This window comes from Strigops habroptila, chromosome 5 (genome assembly GCF_004027225.2).
Source record: "Strigops habroptila isolate Jane chromosome 5, bStrHab1.2.pri, whole genome shotgun sequence".
Taxonomy (NCBI): Eukaryota; Metazoa; Chordata; class Aves; order Psittaciformes; family Psittacidae; genus Strigops; species Strigops habroptila.
Window position 1 is genome coordinate 61981105 of NC_044281.2, and position 20999 is coordinate 62002103.

General features: G+C 42.8%; 2 protein-coding genes across 3 annotated transcripts in view; both read right to left on the minus strand.

Moving 5' to 3' along the window:
* The window catches only part of LOC115609075 (cytochrome P450 2H1-like), a 141940-nt gene that overhangs the window by 38456 nt on the left and 82485 nt on the right, over nt 1-20999 (minus strand). The window lies entirely within an intron of this gene.
* LOC115609080 (cytochrome P450 2H1-like) lies at nt 6050-16632 on the minus strand. Its single transcript, XM_030488796.1, has 9 exons — nt 16450-16632; nt 15822-15984; nt 14858-15007; nt 9697-9857; nt 9023-9199; nt 8440-8581; nt 7967-8154; nt 7332-7473; nt 6050-6888 (listed from the first exon to the last, which is right to left on the minus strand). Exons 1-9 carry the CDS (start codon nt 16615-16617, stop codon nt 6707-6709), a joined length of 1473 nt encoding a protein of 490 aa, XP_030344656.1. The 5' UTR covers nt 16618-16632; the 3' UTR covers nt 6050-6706.

Sequence of the window (20999 nt, forward strand, 5' to 3'; positions counted from 1 at the left end):
GACAAAGAAAAGGACCAACCATTGATGGCTGCAGCTGAGCCTGATCGCAGAGCAAAACAGCCCTGCACAACGCTTATCCTACTGTCTCAAGGTGACATAATACGTTACTCAGGTTTAAATGAGTCAGCTATTGATTTCCAGGTTTACACCAGCATAATGGAGCAGAGTTTGACCTATCTAAACATCCCTTTCACGCTTCCAATTTCCAAACACCACTGTGAAGCACCACTGGGACATTTGAACTGCTGCTCTTCTGGTTTACACATAACACTTCCCTTGATGACTTCACCCCTTCAACATTCCCTCTGCCTTTTAATTAAATCCCTTTAAATCATATCTGTTTTCCTTTTCACCACTTTCCATTGCAGCAGTCATAGATCGTTCAAGTATAGGGGTATCAGACACTGCTCCCATCCCAAAGTAGAGGCAACATTCAGACAGAAGTGGTTTTCATTGAGCTTTGATGCAGTAATTCAGAACGGTACTCAGAGTGGAAACTTCAGCTTTAGTCTGCCTACACAAGCTGCTATAGCAAGTTCTGATGCTTATTTAACCAGATTTCTTCTAACAATATGCAGATTTTCCCCTCTGGTTCCCACAGTGAAGAGTGCTGAAGAAAATACTCCTGAGTTCCACTGCTTGGCGTATTCCCCAAACAAGGTCAGATACTGAAAAATCTACCACAAGAAACATGTTCTTTATCTGAATACCAAACTGGTGGCCAGAAGGTCAGGATTGGTTCTACACAGCAGTGGCTTGAATATCCTACACCCCCCTGGCTATCTGGAGAGTTTCATACTACCAGAAAGAAACTAAAGAAGTTCTTGCAGGTCGCATTAGAGGGCATTTACCTTTAAGCAGAATACATTGATATTTTTTCTCCCTCTGGGACCAAAGATCTAGATTTCACTAGACCTTTCCAGAGAGAAGAGTTTGGGGAAAACTGCCACAAGACTGTTTTGGTAAAAGTCTCAGGATATACTACCATCACCAAGTGCAGACAGTGTCTATTTGCTCTGCCTGTGTTCCTGGTTGATGCAGCATGAGCTATGTCTAAGAAGGTATTTATGAGCACAGAACTGTGCCCAAATTAGACAGTTCTATTTCATCATGGGGTCTGAGTGTACAGGCATAGCCTTAGATATTTTGAAGTAAAGCAGTCTTCCAAAATCCTCACTGAATTCATGCACTTATGCAACAAACTGTTGGCCCAACTTGCACCCTGGATAGACTGATGGAGGAAGCTTGGATTGATGAAGATCATCTGGCAGAAACTTGCACAAGTGTTTTTAAGCAATCCTGAATGTCCCATACTTCAAACTGCCTCTTACCAATGCTGTCACCCTCCTCTCCGTCTCCAGGGTGAAATAAACTTCAAATTAAATTAATCCCATGGTCAACCATGACAAGACCTATAATCTTACCTGTGTCTATTCTCTACAATACTATTTATTTCCTTTTGCTCAATGGAATGAGTTTTCTATGGCGATCTTTGGTTTTCTTCATTTGGTGCAAAAGTTGTAGGTTGATGACTTCTACTGAAAAGCAAAATTGCCATAGGTACGGCAAGGTAAAAGTAGTATCAAACAAAAGCAGTACAATTCTCCTCTATCTGCACTTACAACCACGTCTAAAAGAGTTTGGAAGTATTAGTCTTAGTAGACAGCTATAAGTGTAACAGGGATAATTTTCACGGGTTTCTGCATGGCAGGTATGCTGGTATCTCCATCAAGGAAATTCTTGTAACCATGGTAACAGCAGTAATTGTCCTTCTCCAAGACTTCCACAACCTTCTTGTTAAAGAAAGCTGCCATAATATAGCTTTCAACAGCGATCTGCTCCTTGTTCTTTGGTACAGGGGCAGATGGGATGTAGAGCTCATGGCAATAGAGTTCATGACAAACTCCTTCACATACTCCAGATGCATTTGGGCAATGTATAAACAGGTATTAGGGTCTGAGTGAAATTCTATACTTTGAACGAAATGAAAAGATTATAAAATGATAGAACAGACCAGATTGAAAGGGATCTTGAAAGACCATCTGATCCAGCCTTTGTGGGAAAGCGAGCCTACCCACTGCCTTCAACAGACGTTGATCCAAGAGGCACTGGTGTAATGCCAATCTGAGTAGTGACACTGCCACCCAAAGCAGCCCCGAGCTAAGTTCAGGTTCTGCACACACTCCAGTGTTGGAAGAAAACAGGTATGTATTTCAGGGTAACGTGTTACTCAGTGAAGTCATTCTTGCATGTAGTTCTTGTTAAAAATCAGGCTTGGTGCATTTGTAAATGTTGCAATCAAGGCTTTGATACTTGAGTAATCAATGTTTGCTCTAAAGTTCCCAGCTCATGATTTTAGAGAGAATGATCTCTTCCAAAGCTATCCTTCTCCCCACCTCCTCCGATCTACCCCACACTCCTTGGACAATAGTGACTTCTTAGAGGGCTTGAGGGATGTTCCCAGTTCAGAGAACAATGCTCTGAGCCTGCAGACCAACTGCAGGTTGCAGCCTAGAAAGACTGGTTCTGGAGACCCTTACCACTGTTCTTTCCTCAATACTACTGACAGGGTTCAATCTCTGTGGTGCTAATCCTCCTTCTCCGGGCATTTGACTTTCTCACAGCCTTTTTCTATTCCCTTCCCACAGGCTGTTCTCTCCAATATCTCCAGACAGCTCTCTCAAACTGTGGCCAAGACCACCACAAACTCTTTTTCTATATCAGCTGATTTACCAAGCTTTGTCGTACCACAGGTCAGTAATCCAGTTTTTGTGTGCCAGACAATACCACACAGCTTCTGGGTGGAGAAGAGGACTAATTACAGGAGCAACTGAACTCTTTTAAAAGACTCTTTTAAAAGGCCAATATTTGTCTAGGATGTTCAACATCTCAGTAGAACAGACCAATCACTGTAGGGCCTAATTCCTGCTTTGTAGGTGACTGAGTGTTGTTAGAGTTTCAGTAGAATTGTGTCAGCAGGGGCCCTCTTTGGCTCTGTAGGAATTTTCCACAGTCCTTATATGCAGAATTTACCAAATTTCAGCTTCCTCTAGTTCTTAGTGGGTACTGAATTCTTAACACCATTTGGCAGATGAAACAAGCCTGTTCTGCCAGTAGATGAATAAAAAGTTCTGTTCAGGAGCCAACACTACATGGACCATTTCTATTGCATTTCAAGTCCCCACCACAGAACTTGTGAAAATCTAGGGGACATTAAACATGGGTACCAAGCTTCCAAGAAGGACAGGTTTTGCGGTACATTTTGTGATTGTGAGCCATGTATTGCCTCCTTGTGCTGCACACAAATCACCGAGCAACTGTATATATCAAGCTATCAGTGAGTCTTGGAGAATATCATGTCAGACACAGGTCTGGTCCCAACCACCACATATACCCCTGGCCTAAGAAGTCAATCTTTAGTTCCAGTCCTCATGCAACTGCTCTGACTTCGCAATGTGACAAGATAAGGCAGAGATCTTTGTCTGCCACAGGCAGATCAAGACCATTCTAGTCGACACATGAGTTTCTACAAGAGTGTGTGTTTGTTTAGCCACATGTGAAAGGTAACCATGGTAGGCGAGAGCAGATACACCGATCATTACTGAGAATAAAGACTTCAAACCTAAACCATGGTGGTTTCCTGTGTGTTGTCTCACTGAGCCCAGTCTTGGATGAGAAAATATGAGTAAGGGTGAATACCCTGAGAGCATCAAGAGGACCCCCAGGAGTTCCAGAGCATCTCTTACCGCATCAAATCTTTAGTTCCAGTCCTCATGCAACCATAGTAGGTGAGAGCAGATACACCAATCGTTACTGAGAATGAAGACTTGAAACCGAAACCATGGTGATTTCCTGTGTGTTGTCTCACTGAGCCCAGCCTTGAATGAGAAAATATAGTAAGGGTGAATACCCTGAGAGTTCAAGACGACCCCCAGGAGTTCCAGAGCATCTCTTACCACATCAAATCCTACTTTTCACTTTCTCCCAGACAACTTGATGTCATTATTGCCTGAAAACACGGTAACATGAGGGAGCACTAATTGCTTTTTCTCATGGTTTTCTGTTTCTGAATGTTGTTTCCAATCAAGAAAGCAAAAAGGAAAGAAGAAATCACAAGGTCTGCCATTTATGCGAAGGAAAAGACACTTCAGGAGCAACAGCTACAAGAGAGATCTAGCAGCAGACAAGCCTAAGGAGGTGAATACAAGATTAGCAGCAACTAATAATCCATCTGCAGCTAGGATGTTTGGAAAGAAAGAAGGCCATAGCCTGTACCAGAAAGTGCCTATCTAATTACAATGTGATCTCTGGCTGAACCTGCCCGTGAGACTTGCCTGGTGTCATTCATCGCCAGCACTTTTGTCTTACAATTACCAAATGAACACAACAGCAGCTTGGATTTGGGGATGAGAGACAAATGACATAGTTCATCTTGCAAGGGAGCATGTCATGAAAGAGCAGGAAAATAATGGCAAAGCCAGAGGCAAATGAATCTCTTCTGGAAAATCCCTGGGGAGCTCAGTGGTTAGGATAGAGGTACATGTTTCACTGCCTCAACAAGAAGTAAAGGTGACATTACTTACCACATGGTGCGAGTTCCTGGAAAGTCCCATCAGGATGTCTGCTCCTTCTCTTGCTCATGTCTTCAATATGGATGTTATAGACAGAGTAAAATATCCTCCCCGGTTTCTCCCATTGTAGTTCATTTTCTTTCCTTCTTCCCTGCACAAAGCTGGATCTCTTTTATGTCACTAGCTGCCTAGGAAAGCAGTGGCCAATGCTGGAGTCTGCCAGCAAATCCATCAGAGGCTTAGAGCTTGGGATGTATTCTCCAGCCTCAAGGAGAAGAGAACCTGCCATGCAGTACCACAAGTGTTGAGTCTATCAAGGCAACAGCTGTGCCTAATATCACCAGATAGATGGCACAGCCCAGTTCTGACATTCTTGCTCAGTATCAGCAAGTGTTGTTCTCTAACAGTGCTGCTGAAGAGCTCAATGTGCCAGGAGGTGGCCAGTAGGAACACTGAGAAAGCCTCAGGCAAGCAGGACTCAAACACAAACTTGTGCACAGAGGGAGCTTCTTCGTGCCCTTCCACCTAAGCATGTATTTAAACCAAGAGGTGATCTAATGAAAAGGCATGAGCACTAATTGCAAGCCAGCACGTCATGGCCAAGTGGCAGACTTTGCATGTTTGAGGTCTGCTTACAAATTACTATAGATCATATTATATATATGTTGTATGGAGTGCCTTCTTCTTTCTCTCTGGTGAGAAGACTTGTAATAGCTGTTCTTTGGCATATGGTGATAAGCAAGATGATGCTTTCATACATTGTTCTTTCATTTCTATTTCCTTGATTTTACGACATCTGTGGCTTTTGGCTTTGCAATGCCATGCTACCAACTCATGGTATATCTAGCTTATTAATACTTTGAAAGGAAAGAAGTTGTGCCTGTTTCACATGAACACTTTCTGCCATAAACCGTTCATTGGCAATTGTGGTATTGCCAATAGTATAGTTGCTGTCTCATTTCACATTGCACAGATTCAGATCTCTGTCTTCACTGTGATCACTATAAATTATACATCACAGGCAATGTGATGAACTAGGAAAGGCCAGTCCTGCATCTGTACGTGTGTGCTTGGCAACTCATGTAAGATCTTTTTCTTTTTTTTTGCCTGATTATAGGATTGCTATAGTGATCTTTACATACTTCATAAAACAACGGGAAGATGCAAGCTGCTCTTCAGCTAGGAAATGGCACTGGGAGAATCCAGGTATGTAATTTGTCCTCTTTTGCCACAATGAAGAGCTCTGTAACCACAGCTGGGGTTCTGGTAGGTCTTGTAGGGTCAGTCCAGCCTTCGCCCACATTGTTACTGACAATGGAAGTTTTATAGGTCATTGGCCAGCTCAGTCTTCAAGCCATAATATGTTTCATATAAATGAGTGAAATATACCAGGTATGTACAAGACATTTGGGATTATAAGCTTTGTGGAAGCAGGTTTTTCACTAAATCGTGCATTTCTGGCATCATAGAAAAACAACATTTCAGCATTCTACTTCTTTATTTTGCAATATAAATTGTAATTTCACAAAACTTCATTATAATCACACAGGAGAGGACCCATCTGCCCAGTCATCAATAAACTCCATCCCCACCATAGGAGACAATATGTACTGGGGCAAGAATACAGTAGATGATCATCTTCTAATAGAAAAAATCTCACTGGTTTATGCTTTGCTGTATAAACAGGTGATGAACAAACTGAAAGTACAGAAGAGAGAGATACGTGAAGCAGGGTCTGTGGAAACCCTGGAGTACAAGTGTCTGGTCCTGCTGTGCTGAGAGGATCAAGTGACAGGGACAGCAGCAGCAGGGCTCTCAGAGTGCACACACTGTGACATGGCAGGATGTCAGAAACCAGGTAGGAACCTCACGTAGGAGAGGTAGGCGCAGAGGAGAGCCTGTCTTCTCTTGCACAGGGAGCTGTCTCCTTCCCTATGTAGTTGCCTACTCTGTCTCTTGTTTAGAGCTGGCCATGATGATTATAAAAGCACCATACAATTTTCTTGATTAAACTTATTTCTCTCTATAAAGTGTCTAGCAATGATCTGAGTGTTTCAGTCTCAGCAGATTCAGAAATGAGTGTTAAGAAACCAGAGCTTTCATGAGTGTGGTAGCTGGCAACCGTCTTCACTTGCTTAGCGTGGAACAAAAGAGACGTCATAGGGTCTGGGTGCATTAGTTATAGCGGAGATTAATGGGGTAATGTCAATGTCCTTGTGATGCACAACAGTTTTCAAAGTAAAGTTCTGCAGGATGGATGTTAAAAATATGAACAGCTCCATCCGGGCCAGACCTTCTCCTGCACAGATGCGCTTTCCTGCAAGTGGAAAATAACAAAAAGTGAGGGGAGAGTGGGGTATTTTTAACAACTCTTCCACGAAAGTTCAGACTTCTCAGAATGGAGATGCAGCATTTTGGGTAAACAAATTAAACTAGGGGCTAAGTGTCTAGAACAATGAAAGTGCTCAGTGGGCAAAGGCAGTTTGAAGGCTTTGGTTTCTCATTTTCTGCTTGGAGAGAGACTTGTGTGGATGAGTCCCACTTCGTACATCTGTTCTTGCAGAATGCATTGGAGGAGTTTCTGTGACTGCTAAAAATGAAAGTCAACTGAAATTCTAGTACAGGGATCAGAGCTGCCCAGAAGTGACTCAAGTGGATCACCAGACATGACTGTACAAGCTGTGGTGACAGAGCCACTAAAATCTTCAAAGAGGTCCTAGGAGAGGATAGTCTAGGATCTGAAATGGAAGGAGATCTTACCTGCAGAGAAGGGCATGAAGAAGTCACTCTTTTTAAATGTACCATTTGCATTCAGGAAATGTCCTGGGTCAAATTTTTCTGGATTTGGAAATTCTTTGCTATCATGTAGGACGGGACCCAGCAGAGGAAGTATCATTGTGTCCTGAATTAACAAGGAGAGGGGAAAAAATTTAAACTGGAGACATGCTAAAGCAAAGCAGCACTGAGAATTTCCCAGAGCTGATTAGAAGGGTAGTCAAAGTTTAACCAGTTTAAGCTGAGCATTTACTGAATAAAAATGTATACCATTAATATGACAAAGGTGGGATTTTTTTGTGAATTTTAATGTTGAGTCTGATTAGAGTATTTAATATTTCTTCCAAATAAATTACAATTTTGCCATATCGACATGAAAATAAAAAAAAAAAAAGAAAAAAATAGAAAGCCATCTCCCTCTTCACACAGAGGATGAAAAGTCCTTTCTTCTTTTTTTCTCTTTTTTCAGATACAAGGCATTAGACTCATTAACTTCCAGAATCCCCCTCCAAACAGAATCATTCTAATTCCGGATCTAATTTCAGTGTTTTTGAAAATAAAATAGAATACAGTGAATAGAACACATCATTGTTTTCAAAAGATTATGAACTCTCTCAGACCTTTGGAATAAAATAGTTTCTGAACTTGGTGTCTTTGATCACAGTATGTGGGAGATTCAGTGGAACTAAATCAATGAATCTCTGGATTTCATGGATCACAGCATCTGTGTAGGGCATCTGGCTCCGATCTGCCATGCAGGGCCTTCGGTCTCGGCCAATCACACGGTCAATCTCCTTCTGAACTTTCTCTGTTAGGAAATAAGTAAGTGTCGAACGGTGAAGTCCCACATCTGTTTGCCTAAACCCCTTCCCATATTTACAGCAAAACTTGCTTTTAGTGCACCAAGAATATAGGAATGTACCCAGTGCTAGTATCTCTTTTCTGTGAATAGAACTTAGACTAATACACATGTCTACACTGCAAATGCAGGTTTCCTTAGTCAGGGAACCATTGCCACATGTGCTAATGGCAGGAATTGTCCAAACCAATCCCATGACCTGCTGAAGTTTTTATTTGTTTCCTTTTCTATTACCTTGTATCTCTGGGTATTTCTGGAGAATCAGAAGTCCATATCTCAGGGTGATGCTGGTGGTCCCTGTTCCTGCAAGGAATAAGTCGAGTGTGGTTCTGCTCAGGCTCTCAACGGTGAATACTGAGTGACCATTCCCTTTCTCCTGGAGGAAGATTTGGCAGAATGTTTTCAGAATGACAAATCTAAGCAGTTTGTTTAAAAAGGAAAGTCCTGTACCCATAATGTATGTTTTTAAACACATCTGATGTCCTTTTTTGTAATACGAACCTTCACTTTCCAGGACACTAGCATTGATGGTACTTTTACTACATAATAGTATCAACCTGTTTTAAATATGGGAGGAACATTGAATTCTGTCAAACAGATTGGTCTTTAGTTTTCCTAACTTTGGCTAGTGCTGTTAATTCTGTGTTTAAAAACCCTAGATAAGAAAGCGAAGAGGATAGAATGAAGTTGATGTGCCAAGAAAAGCAAGTTCTCCTCTGTATTTGCAAAAGCCCAGGACCCTGCCACAACTGAAAAGAAGCTGGGATTCAAGAGGTGGTTTTCCTATAAGCCAACAAATCTCTAGCTCTTGCATTACCTGGTCCATTTTGTTAAGAAAAGCATCAATGAAATCTCGAGGACAAGTAGGATCCCGGGTTTCCTGGTGTTGTGCTATGATTTCTAAAATAAATTTATCAACTTCTTCAATATTTCTTAGCATTTTTTTATGAGGTCCAGGTAAAAAGTCCATGAGAGTTGGGAAGAAATTGTATAGCTGTAGAAATAAAATGATGGGAAAACACATTCTGATTAATGTGGATACGATAAAATGTTCCATAACTGTTAGCTATGAAAAATTGAACTGTTTTGGAAGAGTTATTATTCAACTGGATTTTAATGCCTTTTACTTTATGGTTTCACAATAGTCAAGGATGGACTTCAGTTGAGCAACTTCTGCAATTATATCCTTCTTTGGACATACAACGGCAGTTCCATAAGGTAAGAAGAAACAACAGGAATTGGTTGTTTAACTGCCATTTTGGCTTTCAGAAAATTTATCCAAATTTAGGAAAATCCACTCCACCTCTTGCTTACTTTGTTATGGCATCTTTTACTGTGTAGTAAAGGCTTTGCAAGCAAGATATATCAAGTGTAAAAGTATAATTAATTACAACTACAATTATAACATGTTACAAATTAATAACATGAATAAGTATCCATTCATAAAATATTAACATCATTAACAAGTGTATTCAATATAACTGTACACACCCGTGTTTGTATAGCGTTCTGGTACTTCCTGTTTTCATCTAGCAAATTAATTAAAGTTAAAAATTTCTTGTCCTCATAGTCAAACCTATCCCCAAAGACAATGGAGCAGATGATGTTGGAGACAGCATGCGTCAGGAATCTGCCAGGGTTGAAGGGTTTCTCTGCAACAACAAAAAAAAGGTATCTTGCTTTCAGAATTTCAGGCATCATCCCCTCCTCTGACACTACAGGGAGCTTTGCATTGTCTTGAGGCCCAGAGTTTTGCAGTCCTTTGAAAGCATGGTGAAGGGCTTACTCAATTTTTTCTTCTCTACTTGAAGTGAACTAATTTCCCTGTCTGAATTGTTTGAGTATCTCTTTTGCCCTGTTCTCAGGAGAACATTGGTCTGGGGGGCTTGGTTTCTTTTCAAATGGCACAAGGCTGTCTTGTGTCATCTGAACTTAGAGACTGTTTACCAGAGATGGGCTAAAGATTCCCTCCAAAACCCAATTGGAGTTGAAGGGAATTTGGAGGGAAACCAGAAGGACTTTGCCTGAGCCACGTCTTTGGGATACTGCACCCTGTTTATGAAAACGCAAATGTATAACCCTCTCCTAGGTATTCGAATGCTTGTGATCAAAGGCCAGTTTTGATAGCACAGCTGCATAAGCTTCTAAGAGAACTACAGTGTGAGAAAAAAGCAAGATTAGACTCAGGAAGGAAAGGAAAGTTACAGTTTCAGACAGTGATAGCGTGCATTTCAAGGTCTCAAGAGGAGAAACAACAACATGAAAAGGTATCAAATCCTAAAAGAAAAACAAGGAGTCAGAAAACGGCAACTTGGCAGTATTGAAGATCAACCTATTCCAAGGAGCAATGGCACCAACCCTTCTCTGCCTGTCTAATGACTCCCTAGCCATTGAAGACTCAGCAGATGTCTCCTCAGAGATGGTGACTATATTAATGCTGGGCCTAGTAGATAACTAGTCCTAGCTATTTACTATTTGCATTGAGTGTAAATAGTGGCTTTATACTTTTACACTTGATATATCTTGCTTGCAAAGCCTTTTAGTACACAGTAAAAGATGCCATAACAAAGTAAGCCAGAGGTGGAGGCTTGCAGTAGGGCCTAGGAAGTACAGCATTGCTGTGCTAGTAAAAGGGTAAGAGCAATGCAGGTGAGAGCAATTTCTCTGATTTGCAGCAGGAATGTTTATCTGTGAAGCCAGGCTGAATTTTCTAGTGGCTCATGGAAAACAGTGATGCTTCAGCATCCTTTTAGATCCATTTTCTTCCCCCCATCCCTGCAGAATAAGCACACATTGAAGACTGGTCGTGGAAAGGAAGCCTGTGGTTCAGGCTGCTACTGTGCTGCTGTCCAGAGAAGTACTAAGAAGTGACATTGTCTTATATACTACCAGAAAATGCATGTATAGGTTAAAACCAAGGTGATTGATTACCTTATGCCTTGCCCTCAAAAGCAGCTTATAGCCCCTGTTCCCATTGCACAGTCCCACCAATACTGGAAGGTGTTGTCTAATGTTCAGATGGACTGGACCCAGACCCAAGTATCTGTAAATGAGTTCTCTGGTCACCCATTTCTTCAAGATTCACATACTTAGAGCTGCAGGAGATAAGACAAGGAAGTGCATGATGTTTCGTTACGTGGCAGTCCCCAGCCTTGTCTGCATGGCTGAATGTGGGAGGTGAAGGCAACGGGATCTGCATGATGAGCTTGAGTAACACTCTGAATATGCTATGAGGCCATGATACGAAATAAGCCTTGGGAAACAGACAAGCCAGGATGTTGAAAAGCAGGGAGTGTAACAAGGAATTTTAATTGAAGGCCAGATGTGAAGAAAGAAGACTGAACTGTTGCTGCATGAACAGCGCGTGATCAGCATCGTGATTGGACTGTTGTACGTGTGTTTCACCCGCAGGATTTTCACAGAATCCAATGGGATTAAGTGTGGCATGCCCGAGTATGTTAGGAAAGTACCGAATGAGGGTATAAAAGGGGTTTGATTGTAATAGAGTTTGTCTCAGTATCCTCACCGACCTGAGTCCGTGCCTTTCAATATGCCACAAATGGCGCCCAACGCGGGGCATAACGGCTAGTGGTCGTTACGGTGGCGTAGCTCAGCCGAACTATGGGACTAAACGCTGAAAGGAAGCGTATCCAGAGCGCTCTCTTACCTATCGCTGGACGAAGGCAAGTGGTTGAGAACTATGGGGACTGCTTTAACAAAAGAACAAAGTGTTTTACAAGTCTTTACTGATATTCTTAAGACGTATGGGAAGAAAATAGATGAGGAAGAATTGAAACGTGTTCTTCTATGTGCATCAAAAGCTGACCCATTTAGTAATTCCACTAATATTTATACCCTGGAGATTTGGGACAAAATTGGTGTTTACCTGTGGGACTGCACCACAAAAAATGATAAGGTTGCCGCCACTTTACTGACCCCTTGGCGAACTATTTTTGAAGCTTTAAAAGCTCATGTCAGCTCACAATCAAAGGAAGTAGAAGCGGCACTTTCGGCTCCTCCTCTGCCCCCCTCTTTGGCGGACTCTGCCATAAGACCAAAAACTCAGCCTGTTGCTGCTGCTCCTGTGGTGCTGCCTCCTGATAATTCCTGTGATAACCCAGATGACCCTTTTGACCCAGGGATTACTGATCCAGAAAAGGAGCCTGATTTATATCCCCCGGACCCTCATGATAAATGGGCAGCTGTAAAGGGAGAAGTGAGATGAGCAGGGGATGCGGATGTATTGCGTGCTTTCCCTGTGATGTATATGCCTGATCAAGATCCGCGATGGGAAGGTCTCTCGTATGCTCTTATCAAAGATTTCAGACGAACAGTGACGGACCATGGACTTGGGGCTCCATATACAACTCATTTGATACAGTCTCTCTGTGATACTCGTGTATTTAACCCAAATGATTTTAAAACGTTGTTTTGTTTGATAATGACAGACATGCAATACACTTTGGAAGAGGATAGAAACTACTTGATTATTGCCAAAGAGAAATAGCTACTTGGCTGGAGAAGAAAGACTTAAAGAAGAAGCAAAGTACACTGTGTGACTAAGCAGAGCAACCCAGCTGGACAGGAGCTGGAGAACAGAAAGATAAAGAACTGCTTATTTTGGGACTGTTTGTGAAACGACGAAGAATGCTGAAATAACAAAACTCTAAACGAAGAACTAAACATGATGTGATAAAATAGCTTGGTATATAAGAGTTAGAGCAATAGGCTAAAGATAGCTTTTGCTAGAATGGTATAAAAGCTAGAGCAATAGGCAATAAAGTGATTCGCTGCATGAAAGAAAAAAAAAAAAGAGGGCAAAAAAAAAAAAGAGTAAAAACTGATAATGGACCTGGATATACAGCCAAAACTACCTCAGCACTTTTTCCACAACAGATATCCCATGCTCTCCCATGGGCCAAGCAATTGTTGAGCGTGCACATGGCACCTTCAAGACTACGCTAACAAAACAAAAAAGGCGAAGTGGGGGACACACACCGTATGAATGTTCTTAATTTTTTGAACCTCAAAAAATTTATTTGTTAGGTTCTGTTAAAATGGATGAATGTTTGTATTTTAATTGTACAGGTCAGAATCAATCATTAATTCAAATTGTTAACTCTTCTTTATCTGTCTATCGAAATGCTTCTATATGGTGTAATCATACGTCTGTTACCATTTCTCGCTCTTCTAATAGTCCTATGTTGCTTCCCCGAGGTGTCTTTCTAATCTGCGGAGATCGAGCATGGCCTGGTATCCCTTCTCACCTACAAGGAGGCCCTTGTAGTTTAGGCAGATTAACAATGTTAACCCCAAATATTTCTATGATACTGAATTATACTAGATTCCACCAACTCCGCAGGTTAAAAAGATTTGCTCATGCTTTTACTCCCGACTGCAAAGACATGGCTACATTCTGGAGTCCTGCAAAGATAATCTCAGCGTCCTTTTTTGCACCAGGAGTAGCCACTGCACAAGCTCTTGCAGCTTTAAACAAATTAGGACGTTGACTTGCAAAGCAATCAAATGCCATATCTAATGCTCTTTCCAGTCTCCTCCTTGATACAGATTCCGTAAGACATGCAACCTTACAAAATCGGGCTGCCATAGATTTTCTTCTCCTTGCCCATGGTCATGAGTGTGAGGACTTTGAAGGTCTATGTTGCATGAACCTTTCAGACCACTCTGCATTGGTTCACAAAAGTATACAAACTCTTAAAGAACTCCCAGGAAAACTTCAGGTTGAGGATGACTGGAACCCTTTTTCAGGTTTATTTGCTGGAATAAGAGCATGGGTAAAAAAATTGATTGTATTAGGAGCTCTTGTTTTGTTAGTGTTTATTAGCCTATTCATTTCTATTCCTTGTTTAATGAAACTTATGCAATCTCTTATTGATCAAGCCCTCAAACAGGTATTGATGGTAGATGTACAAAACAAAAAAGGAGGAGATGTGGGAGGTGAAGGCAACGGGATCTGCATGATGAGCTTGAGTAACACTCTGAATACAAGCTGTGAGGCCCTGATTCCAAAGAAGCCTTGGGAAACAGATAAGCCAGGATGTTGAAAAACAGGAAGTGTAACAAGGAATTTTAATTGAAGGCCAGATGTGAAGAAAGAATACTGAACTGTTACTGCATGAACAGTGCGTGATCAGCATTGTGATTGGACTGTTGTACGTGTGTTTAACCTACGGGATTTTCACAGAATCCAATGGGATTAAGTGTGGCATGCCCGGGCATGTTAGGAAAGTACCGAATGAGGGTATAAAAGGGGTTTGATTGTAATAAAGTTTGTCTCAGTATCCCCACCGACCAGAGTACGTTTCTTTCAATACACCACAGCTGAATTCCACCAAAGTCTTGGCTTTGGGGCCAAGCCATTCCCTTTGCCACTTCCAGTCTTGTTCCTCAAGCAAAACAGGTTAAAGGATGCTTTCTAACACCAGTCTCCTATGTTCATCCCTCCGTACTGTCACAGTGTCTTTGATTGACCCACTCCCAGCAGTGGTAACATTGGCTATTGGAGCAGGGAGCAGAAACAGCAGCCATAGGCCCACTGCTTGGGTCATAGATATGCAGAAATAGCCCTGCACTCTCATTGTCTCACTGCAGATATGCAGGGTGTCCCAGTAAGCACAAAGTCCAGTCCTACCATGTGTGTTCCTGATCCTCTCCACCAGAAAGTGAGCTTCCTCCTGGATTCGCTCATCAATGCTCCTCTTCCCCATCCCAAAATCCCTCAGGGTGGTGAGTGCAAATCGTCGGAGCTGCTTCCAGGTCTCCCCATTGCTAGTCAAAATACCTGATGAAGGGAAAATAGACCTCCATGAGGAAACAGGTTTTATTTTTCCCCCCCTGAATGGAAGCTACACAGTAAGTACTCAACATGCAAAGATACTCCTCTGTGGAGTTATATTGCAATTGCTGTGTACCCAAAAACGTAACTTCTCTGCATTGTGGAGGTGACAAATTTGATCCATCTGTCACAACACTTGGGGTAAAACTCAGTTTATTGCCAGAGAAAGAAAAGCTACATAAGGATGTAGATAAGAAAGTAACACCGGTATTGAATTTGTCTTGGCCACAGGCATTGAAAATCAGCACAAAAGTTCTGGTATGCACCTTCACATGGTGTAACATTATTGACAAGACCATTGTACTCTCCTGTACATTTGCCCAGATAAATGCCATATGCGGAACTGCCTTAGTAAATAAACATATGGCCCAGTCTTGAGTGAGGCCCTTAATGGCAGAGCCTATAGTATCTCATCTTTGTTGTCTGTGGACTTTCCTCTTGTTGGTTCCTTAGCGGTATGTCTATTGTCAGTATTTTCAGAAATGGGAGAATGAACCTAGGATCTTAGAGGCACATTTGATGAGCAAACTTTTAGCCACAATTTGAAGCATATTGAAAATAGAAAGGCACTCAGTGAAGGCAGCCTGTGACCTTAGATAGTTCTCCAGGGGACCACTTTCCTCAAGGGTCCAAGTACTGAGTTGGGCTCTTAGTCTTTTATAGCTAAAAGTAGTAAATGAAATCCACCATTCCCTCCTCCGCTGCCCTCTGAACTCTGTTGCTGAAGCACTGAAAGCATCAGCTTTGTGTGCTAACATACCTGTGCCTTTGAAAATTCTTTCAAGGAGTGGTAGATTGCCTCTTCCACTGAAGTCATCTGCCTGATCAATCAGAGCTTCTTTCACAACATCATAGCCATACAGCACCACAGTCTTTCGTGGGCCTAAATGTATTGTGAAGACGGGACCATACTTCTCGCTAAGCTGTAGGGAAGAGGAACACAAAGAACAACATATGAGAGTTGTCCCTAAAATCTCCTGGTCTCCAGACCTCTGGAAATTGGATGAGTATATCAGTGGAGAGTCACTGCAGCCTTGTACTGAATAAGAGGAGCTGGGTACAGGAGGAGTGTAGTGAATATAGCAATAGCATGAGCGCCTTGACTGCAAAGCCACTGCAAATTGCAGTTCTGCCATGAAGTCAGCACAGGACTCATCATTAGTAGGATTATTGCAAATATATAGCCTTAGACTTGCACTATATAGACTTACATTATTGGAATATATAGACTTCAGAAGCATGTATTTCTGGGAAAACTTTTGCTTCTGTTTGAGTCTGACATTTGGTCAAAGCAAATTAAGCTTGTGAATTAAACTGAGACAGTCTGGACTGGACTTTGGTTTATATGCAATGGAAACAACTTGGCAAACAAGGAGACAGTGCCTTACCTTCTTCAAGCTTTCAGGCAAGTTCTTTGGGTTCATCTGGAGCATGTTTCCAGCAAGGGGGAGTGTGATGGGACCAGGAGGCTGCTTCCTGTTTCTCCCTGTGGTGACGAGAAGAAGGCATGAGATGCAGATCAGCAATAAAATAGTGGTCATTCCCAGGAGCTCCATGGTGGGCTGAGGAAGAGAAGTCAAGTGCCAGAAGAGCCTGATGTTGGACCTGTAAATCCATCCTTATTTATATGCTGTGAATCCAAAGCACACGGATGAAATTAGCCAATAGTGCCTTCCTATTCCTTCTGAGATATGAGATTACTTATTAATCAGCTCAAGATAAGAATGAACAAACTAGGGATGAAATCCTTGTTTATGCAATGATTTTTTTTACCTCTCCACCTCTGGGTAATCATTCATGCAGGCCTAAAGAAGTCATGTTCTAATGCTGTCAAACAAACTCAAAATGCCTAGCTGCTATGTATATGCTTAAACTCTGTTTGCCCTCATGCCTAGATTGACATCTGCCAGCCCCTCTAGTATCTGAGCACAGTGGAGGGAGGTGTTGTGATTGAAAAAGGGCGTCACTCCAAGTTCTTCCTAGGCTTTCCACCTCCATTTCTGGAATGAAATTATGCAATTGTACCCAAGTCACACATGCAGATTTTGAGGAATACACTCAGCTTGTCCTAATCTGATATTTCAGGCAGACAAACCGTACCGTCTACAGCATTTGCATGGTCACAGATTCTCCCCAAACCACAGATCCCTGCAGCAATCTGCAGTCTCCTTTCTGATGCTTCTAGAAACTAGTTGAAGATCCATAGAAGATGTGAAGATCCCTGAAATATAAAGGCACCCTGAAGAGAGCTCAACAGAATGATTGGTTTAATTAATATTACTCAATAAAATGTAAAATCTTAAATGAAATATTATGCTTCCCACTTCTTCTCTGAGAGGAATCCAACCCCCTACAAGCAGAGTGAGAACTGTGTATGTTTTCTGGCAGATTGAGTCACCTGAGACCAAAGAGCTGATACCAGGACTCGGTTGCCAAATGTTGTCTGTCCATCATGTGTAGTGTCTGTAAAGTGCTAGTGATCTACTGTAAACACTGTGCGTGGACTCATACAGCTCCCACCATTCTCTCAGTTTCTTCTCAGCCCCAACTACAAGGCATGGCATTAGGCTTCATATTTCCTTTTTCTGTGACTTTATGTAGAGAAATACTGATCCTGTACGTGAGGAGCACATTTGAACATGACAAAGGATCTGCCGTGATCAGCAGGAATTAAGGTTCAGCAAAAGGTTCAGCGATCAGTTCAGCATTCAAGAACTTGTGTAACAATATTCATATTTGCAACGTGCTATGCAACTAGCACTAGAGATAAGATGCAAACCACATCATTAGTTTTTGTATCACAGAAATGACATTTGACCAGCTAGCTCAAAAAGCTTGGTTAAATATTAATGCATGAACTTACAGGACCCAAAACATAACTCATCTGGAAAGGATGAAATCAATGAAGTTCTTTAGTCATTTGCAATATGTGGTAAATTGCTTGTTTAGTCTCCAAAAAGGGCAAGGAGTTTAATCTGACAGCAGCCTTGACCTGAACTGTGACTTCACCAGCAGTAAAGCACTATGTTGTTGGTATACCCCATCATTTCTGAATAAAGCCAAGATGCTTAGCTCTAGACTATGGTCAGCATTAAGAAAGAACAGGCGCTCCCCCAAACGTGGCAGAAAAAGTCAGGAAACGGGAAAAGTCAGCCCCAGTCTATGCATGGTGATGGGAGGCTCCAATGTGAAGGCTGCCAAATTTCAAAGATGTCTGAGCTCAGCTGAGCTCCTGAGATTGCTGCCCCCAGCTACCTGCACGGGCGGTGGGGCCCATCCTGAACCAGATGCAGAACCACCATGGTGTACAGCAGGTCATCCAAAAGGTCCATGTCCCGGAATATATAGAAATGAAGGGGCGACTTTATCAGCTGTCCCCAGCTATAACACCATCATCATGGGCAGAGCACCCACCCCGACTTTCCAAAGGCTGAGCAGGAAACCTGTAGTACATGTCTTCCAGTTTTCACCCTAATCCACCAACAATTTTTAAACACAAGATACCCCAACACTCTTATCACAGTACGCTTCAGGAAAAAAAAAAATCACCCAGTTTTATTCCCAAAGGTCATGCACCCATCTGTTAACATTAAAAATGCTTTTTAGAAGTGAACAGAACCGAAATCCTTTCAGTACAGAGGAGGTAGTCTGCGGGACGTGGAGGTAGTCTATGTGTTCCAGCTTAGGGGAATTGATGTGTTCTGCTTGCCAGAGGAGAAACAGCGTGGAACAGCGTTTAGAACAGTGTCATTACTAATCAACCCATTGAAAGGGTGTCAGGTGCCCTGTGGCAAAATAAGAACAACCAAAAGAGCACTGGGTGAATCCTCGGTGTTAAGTGATACTGTGTTATTTTGAGAAATGAACAACTGCTGCTGCTTGGCTAGTTTGTTAATAATTTCTGATCAGAAAGGGAGGATTCAGGAGAAAGGATGGCCTTTTGCTGTCCAGTCCCACCACGGATTGTGTCAGGTGTTCAGGCTCCTCTGAGTGTTATGAGATTTCAGTACCCTCTCCTGGCCGGTACTGGCCAGGCTGGGGTTTTCATCTGCCAGGAATAAGGGACTTGCAGAGGTCCAACATTTTGCTTTTTCCGTCTTTGCTGTTTTATTGCCAGTTAAGGCCAGTATCACCATACACTCCCATCTCCTTGAAAGCGGCTGGGCTCCTACCTATTCCTCTTTTTGCTTCAAACTCATAAACCATCTGTCCCCGTTTGTCTTGCTCGGAAAATAAAGATTGTTCCCTTCTAACAGCTGTACTTGGGGGGGATGGCCAGTGTCCAAAACACTGCCAGCAGCCTATGGCAGATCAGGGTCTAACCCTAGAACCATGTCGTAAATATGGCTGAAAGACTCCTCCTCTGGCGCTTTGCTCCCAAAGTCAGCAGAGCCTTAGTCCTGCACGTCAACACGAGAAGGCACTGCTGCAAGCATGGCAACCTCAAATTCCCTCTGGAGAGAAGAGAGAAAAAGTGACACTTACCCCCATCCCGCTGCTGGGGTGTGATTTGGCCAAGTGCTGGGCTGTTCCTTGAGAGAGATACCTCTCTGCTGAACTCATAGCTGGCTCATGCAATTATGGAGAAGCAGTCAGAATAAGAAACTAACTGCTGCCTGCTCTTTACCATGAAGCACCACATGATTATCCCTCAGCATGGAAAGCCACGGATTGCTCTGGAACTAGTGCTGTCGCAGCGGTATCAAGCTCTGGGCTAACAGTGGGTGTCACACACAGCATGTGGTAGGTGATGTGGGGCTGTGCTCGTCTCACTGCAGCAGCCTTACATGCTGTCTTTTAGTTCAGGGCTTCTTTTCTAAGGCCAGAGGCACTCTGCTGCAGACAAGTCTCTGTGTCTGCTTTCCATACCCAGTATTCAGGCTTAAGGAGGTCTTTTCCATGAAAAGCACAGATAGGGACAAGCAAAAACCTTTTTCAGGGTCAAGACTGCCTCAGGCAGGCAACTCTGCAGGACTCGGTTTCGTGACCATGCCTTAGAAAATAGTTCTGAAATTTACCATATGTTAGCAGTTTAAACTTTTAATGATGACACTTGTGGCATATCCACAAGGGACACCACATGTCTATCCTGTTGAAGTGAATGGCCAAGTTCCCCATGATTCTTTTGAGGATGGGGTCTGTCCTGCAGCTGGAAGTGATTTCCCCTTTGGAGCTCTGTGTTCTGCAGTGACTCTGTGAGCTGGTGAGTTGGAGGAGGCTGGCACCCTGTTTTCTGCTGCTTTACATTATTTTACAGGGGCTAACAGGAAATAATATACATTTCCTATGCACTGAATTGCCTACCATTGCTTAACAAACAGTAATTTTTCTGCGTTACACCTCGCCCTAAACCGTGCCACCCAAAGCTCTTTCCAACCTGGCCTTGAACACCGCCAGGGATGGAGCATTCACAACTTCCTTGGGCAACCCATTCCAGTGCCTCACCACCCTCACTGTAAAGAACTTCTTCCTTATATCTAATCTAAGCTTCCTCTGTTTAAGTATGAAGCCATTACGCCTTGTCCTACCGCTACAGTCCCTAATGAAGAGTCCCTCCCCAGCATCCTTATAGGTCCCCTTCAGATACTGGAAGGCTGCTGTGAGGGCTCCACACAGCCTTCTCTTCTGCAGGTTGAACAGCCCCAACATTCTCAGCCTGTCTTCATACGGGAGGTGCTCCAGCCCCCTGATCATCCTCGTGGCCCTCCTCTGGACTTGCTCCAACAGCTCCATGTCCTTTTTATGTTGAGGACACCAGAACTGTACACAATACTCCAAGTGAGGTCTCACGAGAGCAGAGGAGAGAGGCAGGATCACCTCCTTCGACCTGCTGGTCACACTTCTTTTGATGCAGCCCAGGATACGGTTGGCTTTCTGGGCTGCAAGCGCACGTTGCCGGCTCATGTTAAGCTTCTCTTCAGCCAACACCCCCAAGCCT

Coding starts and splice junctions, on each gene's coding strand:
- LOC115609080 (XM_030488796.1), bottom strand. CDS start 16,617: ATGGAGCTCCTGGGAATGACCACTATTTTATTGCTGATCTGCATCTCA. Junction 15,985..16,449: donor TGCCTGAAAGCTTGAAGAAG/GTAAGGCACTGT, acceptor TCTTCCCTACAG/CTTAGCGAGAAGTATGGTCC. Junction 8,155..8,439: donor GAAATACCCAGAGATACAAG/GTAATAGAAAAG, acceptor ATTTCCTAACAG/AGAAAGTTCAGAAGGAGATT.